The 11,573-nt window shown below is 41.1% G+C and overlaps 1 protein-coding gene and 1 pseudogene across 2 annotated transcripts in view; both read left to right on the top strand.

Annotated features, from left to right (window-relative positions):
• LOC306785084 (uncharacterized protein) overlaps positions 1-3,002 on the top strand; it is a 9,161-nt gene extending 6,159 nt beyond the window's left edge. The window contains exons 3-4 of the mRNA XM_079279308.1: positions 93-189; positions 963-3,002. Of these exons, the coding sequence (XP_079135434.1) occupies positions 93-189; positions 963-2,609 (1,744 nt within the window). The 3' untranslated portion in view covers positions 2,610-3,002. The remainder of the gene's footprint in view (positions 1-92; positions 190-962) is intronic.
• A 4,533-nt stretch (positions 3,003-7,535) lies between these two features.
• LOC306784453 (E3 ubiquitin-protein ligase TRIM21-like) lies at positions 7,536-9,174 on the top strand (annotated as a pseudogene). Its single transcript has one exon. The product of its transcript is annotated as an E3 ubiquitin-protein ligase TRIM21-like (transcript).
• The last annotated feature ends 2,399 nt before the right edge of the window (positions 9,175-11,573 follow it).

Genomic DNA, 11,573 nt, shown 5'->3' on the forward strand with positions numbered 1-11,573 from the left:
TCACAGAGCTTCACTGAGGAGGAACTGAGAGAGGAGAGCTGCTGAGTCACTTCTCCTGAAGTGAAAGTGAAAGTTAGTCTGAGCGACAGCAGAGCTGCAGTCGAGACAAGTCTCTCTGCTTCTCTCTCAAGAAACATTCAACTGAATCCAGCAGCTTCTTCTCAACAACAGAGTCTCCGACAAACTCTGGTGAGTTCACTGTTCTACAGAGAAACTCAACATTTGGTGTAAAGTGAGTTCAAACCAGGATCCATAACAAAGAACAAAGTAGCAGCAGATAAGCTAGGCCTGCTAGAAGCTAACTAGCCTAGCTGCTACTCCCTTTGGATTGTCCGAACACAGAGAACAGCATGTGATGTAATGTGTGGATGTATTTATTGATTATAGAGGAACAACATTGATGTGTTATAACTTGCATAACTGTTGTGTACTCTGGTAAATATCCTTGGACTGTAAAGCCTTTCCTCTCAACGTCTCTGTCTCTGTAGTTCCTGCTGTCTGTGTTTGTGAGGAAGTTCAGCTGATAATATTTACTGTGTTTCAACTCAAACACTTCAGCTCGACTCAGACAGGAAGTTCAACTCACATTCAACCTGAGGTCCAAATATGTCAGTAAATAGTAATGTGCTCAATATAAAAGTGGAATTAAAATGGTTAGGCTCATTACAAATGATATAAATTCACTCTGATAATATATAAGCAGCAGGGTAGCAGTATCATTATTTAATATGTGATGTGACAGTGATGGAGGATCACTCTGTGTTTTTAAATTATATTCAGTGAGCACCTCTCTAAAGTACTCAAACCCTCTTCTGTAATGTTCCTCTACAGTAGGCGTCTCCAGGACACATTCCACCATGAAGACACACACAGACACACAATGTGAAAACAATACCTGACACACACTGTTGCTGCTGCTGAAGATGTGATAACAGTTTGTTTTTCACACTTGTTGTCCTCAGAGTGTAGATATGTCTGCTGCCAGCTGTCTGCTGACTGAAGATCAGTTTCTGTGCTCCATCTGTCTGGATGTGTTCACTGATCCAGTCGCCATACCATGTGGACACAACTTCTGTAAAGCCTGCATCACTCAACACTGGAACGTTAATGTCCAGACTCAGTGTCCCAACTGTAACAAGCTCTTCTACACCAGACCTGAGCTGCAGGTCAACACCTTCATCTCTGAGATGGCTGCTCAGTTCAGACAGTCAGCTCAACAGAAAGCCAGCAGCTCAGAGCAACAAGCCGCCAAACCAGGAGAAGTTCCCTGTGACGTCTGCACTGGAAGCAAACTGAAGGCCCTGAAGTCCTGCCTGGTGTGTCTGGTCTCCTACTGTGAGACTCACCTGGAGCCTCATCTGACAATGTCAGGTCTGAAAAGACATCAGCTGATCGACCCTGTGGAGAACATGGAAGACAGGATGTGTACGAAGCACGATAAACATCTGGAGCTGTTCTGTAAGACTGACCAGATGTGTGTCTGCATGCTCTGCACTGTTTTAGACCACAAGACACACGAGTTTGTTCCTCTGGAAGAAGAATATGAAGGAAAGAAGGCCGAGCTGGGGAAGACTGAGGCTGAAATCCAGCAGATGATCCAGAAGAGACGAGTGAAGATTCAGGAGATCAAACACTCAGTGGAGCTCAGTGAGGAAGATGCAGACAGAGAGATAGCAGATGGTGTTCAGGTCTTCACCGCTCTGAAGGAGTCTGTTGAGAGAAGCCAGGCCGAGCTCATCGACACCATCAAAGAGAAGCAGAGAAAGACAGAGAAACAGGCTGAAGGCTTCATCAAAGAGCTGGAACAGGAAATCTCTGAGCTGAAGAAGAGAAGCACTGAGGTGGAGCAGCTCTCCTGCTCTGAAGACCACCTCCACCTCCTCCAGAGCTTCAGGACCCTGAACACTCCTCCACCCACCAAGGACTGGACAGGAGTCAGAGTCAGTCCATCTTCACATGAGGGGACTGTGGTGAGAGCTGTGAACCAGCTGGAGGAGACGCTCAGTAAACACATGAAGAAGCTGTTTGAGGTCGAGCTGAAGAGGGTCCAGCAGTCTGCAGTGGATGTGACACTTGATCCTGATACAGCAAATCCTTATCTCATCCTGTCTGATGATGGAAAACAAGTTAAACATGGTGACGTAGAGAAGAATCTACCAGACAATCCAGAGAGATTTGGTTATTGTGCTCTTGTCTTAGCAAAGCAGAGTTTCTCTTCAGGAAGATTTTACTTTGAGGTTCAGGTTAAAGAGCAGACGTGTTGGTTTTTAGGAGTGGCCAGAGAGTCAATCAACAGGAAGGGACTCATCCCACCGACTCCTCAGGATGGTTACTGGACGATATGGTTGATTAATGAGGATCAGTACTTTGCTCTTGCTGACCCTTCAGTCCTTCTCTCTCTGAAGTCTCGGCCTCAGAAGGTGGGGGTGTTTGTGGACTATGAGGAGGGTCTGGTCTCCTTCTATGACGTTGATGCTGCAGCTCTTATCTACTCCTTTACTGGCTGCTGCTTCACTGAGAAACTCTACCCACTCTTTAGTCCTGATCTTAATGCTGGTGGTAAAAACTCTGCTCCTCTGATCATCTCTCCTGTCAATCACACTGAGTAGAACAAACACTTGATCTTCTACAGAGAGACTCTTTCATTTACTGTCACAAATCTATATTATTGGTGATTTACGGTGTAAACTTTATTGATTTTGATGTTTTTTTCTATTTGTCTGTAAATGTATTTCTACTCCAACACACAGACATTAAGCCACTGATTGATATTATACAATGTCGTCTAATTCATTCTAATAACTGCATAACCCGCCTTCAAGACTGTTGAATCATCAAAAACAATGTACTCAGGAATAAGAAGCTTTTGCACATTCCTTAAACATCTGAGAGGCAAATGAAAATGTTTATTATTGTGTGTGTATGTATATATATATATATACACATACATACATACATACATACATTATGAATACTGACACACATTATTGGATAAAGTCATGTAACACTTATTTTATCGTTTAAAAAAACTGTACTACATCTTTGGTGTAAATATTTTCTGTGTTTCTAACAACCAGCATAAATAAAAGAAATAAAGTAAAGACTGTAAAACTCTTTCATTCGTAACTTTAGTTCTGCATGAAGATGAGATGATGAGATGACAGAGATTACACTGTGAACCTACCAGAGGAGAGAGGACGAGGAGATTTACATTCAACACATTCACTTAAAAGAAGATCGGGAACAATCTCCATTCAGACATTCTTTGTATTTTTTACTCAGGAATGAATGTGTTGCACATTTTAACCTGGGCTTCTTTTATTTACGAACATTGTGTCAACATGAGGCTTCTACACAACATGGAACAACAGCTTCAGGTCTTCTCAGGTTCTTCTCTGATGTTTGGTTTCATAGTGTCGTCGTACATTATACTCTTTCATCACTGCAACACTTTCATTGCAAATCAAACACACTTCCTCTTGACTTCTATGAAGAAATATTCATTTTCCCACAACGTCTGATATTTTCTACACTCACTTGCTATCTTGCGTTTCTTTGTTTCTGACATGTTTGGTCATCTGTGGCAGAACCTCTCTTTGATTGCTCTTATTTTGTGGAGAAGCTGCCTTGTTCATGACAGTAACTCCACTTCTCTTTTCATTGTGAAATATTGGCTAATTTAATCTCTTTGGACCTCAAACGGTTATTTGATGAAACTATGAGAGACGTTTAGAATAATGACTCTTCAGTGGAACATCTACTCTGTTGCATTAACAGCATTGATGCCACTTAAAGGACTTCAACACATGTTAGTCTATAGCGCCTCCCAGAGCCCAGAGATCTACAGTTCAGGAGACCGTACCAGGCAGGAAGGTGAAGAGTTGAATCACTCTCAATAGTTTAGTACTAAATGTGCTGACTGACACCAAGAACACGGAGTTTCCTCAGAAGATGAAGTCGCTGTGAGCTTCTCTTAAAAACATACTCTGTCCTTCCAGAGAAGCTCACCTGTTCAGAGCTATTTAAATATTCAACATGTTGGCCGTCATGTGAAACTGTTTGAATGTTGTGACGATGCTTTTTTCCAGCTGATCCAAGAGGCTTTTTAAATAGTTTATCTGAAGAAGAAGCAGCATTTTCAGGAATATTTCATCGTTCACTTTATTCAACATGAACACATCTGGAGATACACGACTCATACTAAACAGGAAGGAAGAAAATAATGACGCACAAATGAAGTGGAGTAGAAGTATAAAGTTAAGTACAGTACATGAGTACATGCACCGAGTTACTTTCTATAGATTTGGCCAGAAATATAATCCAGCAGTTGTCCAATTTGTTCACTTCACATAAGCAAAAGTAACAATTTCCAGTAATGATGTAAAAAAAAATACTCCGTTACGAGTAAAACCCTGCATTCAAAAAGAACTGCTCAAACGTGTCATCATCAAAAAAGAAGAACATCCACTTTGATGTCCCTTCGGGTCTTGAAGAGGATCACACAAGTGTCCTCTCCACCTTCAAAACACACTGAAGTGGCTTCAGGTTTGGCTTTTTGCAGGAGTGATTTATTCTTCTGCCAACTGTCTCTACATTTGCGTGGCACTTGCACGGATGGGTGTGGGCGTCGATGCAGAGGGCCCTATCCCCAGACTTGAAGAAGAACATGTACCCAGGTTGGTTTTCAAGGGACTCCATCTTCTTATTCCCCTCATCAGCTGTGATGACCTCACCATGGTAATCGCATACAATGTCGCCTTTGGAAAAGGGCCTGGTGGCAACCACTCCTGTAATCAAGAAAAACGTGAAATTTTGAGTTAGATCTAAATATCCACTGCATAAACATTACAGATCTGGGACCAGCTGTGCGCTACGTCACCGCGCTCTGATTGGTCTGTTGAAGGTGACACAACAGCTTCGCCGACGCTGATTGGCTCAGCGTTGTAAGGGAGAAGTTACGTCAGCGCTTGAGAAGCCGGGCAGGATATGTGGCGGGAGTTTCAATCGAACAGTTTTTTGGCGGATTATATTTTCCCGGGAACTTCAGTTGTTGTTTTGTTACATCCGTCTGTGACGTTTAAAGTACCAGAGTCCATTTAAATATCCCTGTTTTAAAGGTAACATTACATAAACTCAAGGGCTGACTTATACTTAAAACACCAGTCGAAGTATTTTGGTCCTTCACTGAAGTAAAAGTATTAATAACCCCAGATTCCATGTCAGTACAGTAGTGAACGATGCAAATGTTTCTCTCTACCTCCCTCCCCCCCTCTCTCTCTCTCTCTCTCTCTCTCTCTCTCTCTCTCTCTCTCTCTCTCTCATGATGCCCGCCCACCGTGATTGGCTCGTGATGGTCTTGTACTTAAGGGACAACACCAAGGCCCAGAGAGTGATAAAAGCTCCTTATGCTACATCAGCAAACATCACAGTTTGATTTCATGCAAAAAAAATGAAGGTATCAAACACGCATTACCACTTTGCAGTTAAATATTTAACATTTATTGCAACACGAAAAAAAGCGGTAAATAACACTTTGATAAACACATCAGGACATCTTATTGTTGTCACTCTCACAGGGAATTCAGCATAATATTCAGTATATACATATATCATATAATAATATTCAGTATAATATAAAACACACACACACACACATATATAAATATAATATAATATAATAGAACATGTTTATGTATTGAGATGCCCCTATGGACCTTGTTATAGGAGGTAAAGATCAGGAGAAGTAAACATGAAGTGTATCTCTAAGTGTATCTCTATTAAATGTTGATGCCTCCATGACCAAGTTAAGCAGATGAGACTGCTCATCTCTCAAGGGGAATAAATGTTCTCAAATAAAACATTTAACATCAGGAGTGACAAAAGCACTTAAGTATCTGAGACCTCTCTCCGACACCTGAAGAGGAGATTGTATCGGCGTATTTTGGGGGACATTGAAAGGCTTAGATTAGTTTTATAACCAGACAATAAAATAGTCCTTCATCAACCTTGTTGGATGTTTTTTCCGGATGAATGGTTCTCGTCATGAACCACCACCTCTGTCAATGCTTCTGCGGCGCTGTGAGGGTCTTCATCCCTCTGTTGGTCCGGTCGACATCTTCTTCTTCTTTCCTCTGAACGTCTTCTTACAAATCTCTGTGAGAACATGGAAACCACTTTGAGACACTAAATTCATACAACTTAGGAAAGTCTGTGTATATTGTTAAGAACATCTCATACTGACCTCTTCTGTTATGTTGTCTGTTTGTACTCGTTTGTTCTTTTTGCGGCTGTATATTTTATTGTATAATAACATTTTATTATTATTATATTTATACCTTTATTTAACCAGCTAAATCTCATCAAGAGTTCATCTAACCAAGACATCAGCAATAGGATGTTTAAAAAAATACACAAACCTTTAAAATGTGTAAATAAAAAAAACACACAGTATTTCAGATTTAACGTTTAAAACACACAAAAAAGAAGAAAAAGGAATAAGAAGTAAAAAGTTAAACTGGTGTTTGAATGTCAGGGTGTTCCTCAAAGAGGCAGTAAAAGCTCGTTCACAGAGCTTCACTGAGGAGCAACTGAGAGAGGAGAGCTGCTGAGTCACTTCTCCTGAAGTGAAAGTGAAAGTTAGTCTGAGCGACAGCAGAGCTGCAGTCCAGACAAGTCTCTCTGCTTCTCTCTGAAGAAACATTCAACTGAATCCAGCAGCTTCTTCTCAACAACAGAGTCTCCGACAAACTCTGGTGAGTTCACTGTTCTACAGAGAAACTCACCATTTGGTGTAAAGTGAGTTCAAACCAGGATCCATAACAAAGAACAAAGTAGCAGCAGATAAGCTAGGCCTGCTAGAAGCTAACTAGCCTAGCTGCTACTCCCTTTGGATTGTCCGAACACAGAGAACAGCATGTGATGTAATGTGTGGATGTATTTATTGATTATAGAGGAACAACATTGATGTGTTATAACTTACATAACTGTTGTGTACTCTGGTAAATATCCTTGGACTGTAAAGCCTTTCCTCTCAACGTCTCTGTCTCTGTAGTTCCTGCTGTCTGTGTTTGTGAGGAAGTTCAGCTGATAATATTTACTGTGTTTCAACTCAAACACTTCAGCTCGACTCAGACAGGAAGTTCAACTCACATTCAACCTGAGGTCCAAATATGTCAGTAAATAGTAATGTGCTCAATATAAAAGTGGAATTAAAATGATTAGGCTCCTTACAAATTATATAAATTCACTCTGATAATATATAAGCAGCAGGGCAGCAGTATCATTATTTAATATGTGATGTGACAGTGATGGAGGATCACTCTGTGTTTTTAAATTATATTCAGTGAGCACCTCTCTAAAGTACTCAAACCCTCTTCTGTAATGTTCCTCTACAGTAGGCGTCTCCAGGACACATTCCACCATGAAGACACACACAGAGACACACAATGTGAAAACAATACCTGACACACACTGTTGCTGCTGCTGAAGATGTGATAACAGTTTGTTTTCTCACTTGTTGTCCTCAGAGTGTAGATATGTCTGCTGCCAGCTGTCTGCTGACTGAAGATCAGTTTCTGTGCTCCATCTGTCTGGATGTGTTCACTGATCCAGTCGCCATACCATGTGGACACAACTTCTGTAAAGCCTGCATCACTCAACACTGGAACGTTAATGTCCAGACTCAGTGTCCAAACTGTAAAGAGGTGTTCAGCTCTCGACCTGATCTGCGGGTCAACACCTTCATCTCTGAGATGGTTGCTCAGTTCAGACAGTCAGCTCAACAGAAAGCCAGCAGCTCAGAGCAACAAGAGTCCAAACCAGGAGAAATTCCCTGTGACGTCTGCACTGGAACCAAACTGAAGGCCCTGAAGTCCTGCCTGGTGTGTCTGGCCTCCTACTGTGAGACTCACCTGGAGCCTCATCTGACAGCTTCAGGTCTGAAAAGACATCAGCTGATCGACCCTGTGGAGAACCTGGAAGACAGGATGTGTACGAAGCACGATAAACATCTGGAGCTGTTCTGTAAGACCGACCAGATGTGTGTCTGCATGCTCTGCACTGTTTTAGACCACAAGACACATGATGTTGTTCCTCTGGAAGAAGAATATGAAGGAAAGAAGGCCGAGCTGGGGAAGACTGAGGCTGAAATCCAGCAGATGATCCAGAAGAGACGAGTGAAGATTCAGGAGATCAAACACTCAGTGGAGCTCAGTGAGGAAGATGCAGACATAGAGATAGCAGATGGTGTTCAGGTCTTCACCGCTCTGAAGGAGTCTGTTGAGAGAAGCCAGGCCGAGCTCATCGACACCATCAAAGAGAAGCAGAGAAAGACAGAGAAACAGGCTGAAGGCTTCATCAAAGAGCTGGAACAGGAAATCTCTGAGCTGAAGAAGAGAAGCACTGAGGTGGAGCAGCTCTCACGCACTGAAGACCACCTCCACCTCCTCCAGAGCTTCAGGACCCTGAACACTCCTCCACCCACCAAGGACTGGACAGGAGTCAGAGTCAGTCCATCTTCACATGAGGGGACTGTGGTGAGAGCTGTGAACCAGCTGGAGGAGACGCTCAGTAAACACATGAAGAAGCTGCTCACTGAGGTCGAGCTGAAGAGGGTCCAGCAGTCTGCAGTGGATGTGACACTTGATCCTGATACAGCAAATCCTGCTCTCATCCTGTCTGATGATGGAAAACAAGTTAAACTTGGTGACGTAGAGAAGAATCTCCCAAACAATCCAGAGAGATTTGATTCTTGTGTTATTGTCTTTGCAAAGCAGAGTTTCTCTTCAGGAAGATTTTACTTTGAGGTTCAGGTTAAAGAGAAGACGAGATGGTATTTAGGAGTGGTCAGAGAGTCGATCAACAGGAAGGGAATCATCACACTGACTCCTCAGGATGGTTACTGGACAATAAGGTTGATTAATGAGAATGAGTACTTTGCTCTTGCTGACCCTTCAGTCCGTCTCTCTGAAGTCTCGGCCTCAGAAGGTGGGGGTGTTTGTGGATTATGAGGAGGGTCTGGTCTCCTTCTATGACGTTGATGCTGCAGCTCTTATCTACTCCTTTACTGGCTGCTGCTTCACTGAGAAACTCTTCCCATACTTTAGTCCATGTCTTAATGATGGTGGTAAAAACTCTGCTCCTCTGATCATCTCTCCTGTCAATCACACTGAGTAGAACAAACACTTGATCTTCTACAGAGAGACTCTTTCATTTACTGTCACAAATCTATATTATTGCTGATTTACGGTGTAAACTTTATTGATTTTGATGTTTTCTTCTATTTGTCTGTAAATGTTTTTCTACTTCAACACACAGACATTAAGCCACTGGTTGATATTATATAATGTCGTCTAATTCATTCTAATAACTGCATAACCTGCCTTCAAGACTGTTGAATCATCAAAAACAATGCACTCAGGAATAAGAAGCTTTTGCACATTCCTTAAACATCTGAGAGCCAAATGAAAATGTTTATTATTGTGTGTGTGTGTATATATATATATATATATATATATATATACACACACACATGTATATATATATATATACATGTGTGTGTGTATATATATATATATACATGTTTGTGTATATATATATACATATATATATATATATATATGTATATATGTACATGTATATATGATTACTGACATAAATTATTGGATAAAGTCATGTAACACTTCTTTTTCAGTTTAAAAAAGGTGTTTAAGTGTTTTAGTTTTTATGATTTTTAAATTAACAGAAGCATCAAGAGCTACATATTGTACTTTATACTCTCCTACAAGCTACGAGGTACTTATTGTACTTTTTACTGTACTACATCTTTGGTGTAAATATTTTCTGTGTTTCTAACAACCAGCATAAATAAAATAAATAAAGTAAAGACTGTAAAACTCTTTCATTCGTAACTTTAGTTCTGCATGAAGATGAGATGATGAGATGACAGAGATTACACTGTGAACCTACCAGAGGAGAGAGGACGAGGAGATTTACATTCAACACATTCACTTAAAAGAAGATCGGGAACAATCTCCATTCAGACATTCTTTGTATTTTTTACTCAGGAATGAATGTGTTGCACATTTTAACCTGGGCTTCTTTTATTTACTAACATTGTGTCAACATGAGGCTTCTACACAACATGGAACAACAGCTTCAGGTCTTCTCAGGTTCTTCTCTGATGTTTGGTTTCATAGTGTCGTCGTACATTATACTCTTTCATCACTGCAACACTTTCATTGCAAATCAAACACACTTCCTCTTGACTTCTATGAAGAAATATTCATTTTCCCACAACGTCTGATATTTTCTACACTCACTTGCTATCTTGCGTTTCTTTGTTTCTGACATGTTTGGTCATCTGTGGCAGAACCTCTCTTTGATTGCTCTTATTTTGTGGAGAAGCTGCCTTGTTCATGACAGTAACTCCACTTCTCTTTTTATTGTGAAATATTGGCTAATTTAATCTCTTTGGACCTCAAACAATTATTTGATGAAACTATGAGACGTTTAGAATAATGACTCTTCAGTGGAACATCTACTCTGTTGCATTAACAGCATTGATGCCACTGAAAGGACTTCAACACATGTTAGTCTATAGCGCCTCCCAGAGCCCAGAGATCTACAGTTCAGGAGACGTACCAGGCAGGAAGGTGAAGAGTTGAATCACTCTCAATAGTTTAGTACTAAATGTGCTGACTGACACCAAGAACACGGAGTTTCCTCAGAAGATGAAGTCGCTGTGAGCTTCTCTTAAAAACATACTCTGTCCTTCCAGAGAAGCTCACGTGTTCAGAGCTATTTAAATGTTCAACATGTTGGCCGTCATGTGAAACTGTTTGAATGTTGTGACGATGCTTTTTCCAGCTGATCCAAGAGGCTTTTTAAATAGTTTATCTGAAGAAGAAGCAGCATTTTCAGGAATATTTCATCGTTCAGTTTATTCAACATGAACACATCTGGAGATACACGACTCATACTAAACAGGAAGGAAGAAAATAATGACGCACAAATGAAGTGGAGTAGAAGTATAAAGTTAAGTACAGTACATGAGTACATGCACCGAGTTACTTTCTATAGATTTGGCCAGAAATATAATCCAGCAGTTGTCCAATTTGTTCACTTCACATAAGCAAAAGTAACAATTTCCAGTAATGATGTAAAAAAAAATACTCCGTTACGAGTAAAACCCTGCATTCAAAAAGAACTGCTCAAACGTGTCATCATCAAAAAAGAAGAACATCCACTTTGATGTCCCTTAGGGTCTTGAAGAGGATCACACAAGTGTCCTCTCCACCTTCAAAACACACTGAAGTGGCTTCAGGTTTGGCTTTTTGCAGGAGTGATTTATTCTTCTGCCAACTGTCTCTACATTTGCGTGGCACTTGCACGGATGGGTGTGGGCGTCGATGCAGAGGGCCCTATCGCCAGACTTGAAGAAGAACATGTACCCAGGTTGGTTTTCAAGGGACTCCATCTTCTTATTCCCCTCATCAGCTGTGATGACCTCACCATGGTAATCGCATACAATGTCGCCTTTGGAAAAGGGCCTGGTGGCAACCACTCCTGTAATC

This window comes from Melanostigma gelatinosum (assembly GCF_949748355.1).
Source record: "Melanostigma gelatinosum genome assembly, chromosome: 11".
Taxonomy (NCBI): domain Eukaryota; kingdom Metazoa; phylum Chordata; class Actinopteri; order Perciformes; family Zoarcidae; genus Melanostigma; species Melanostigma gelatinosum.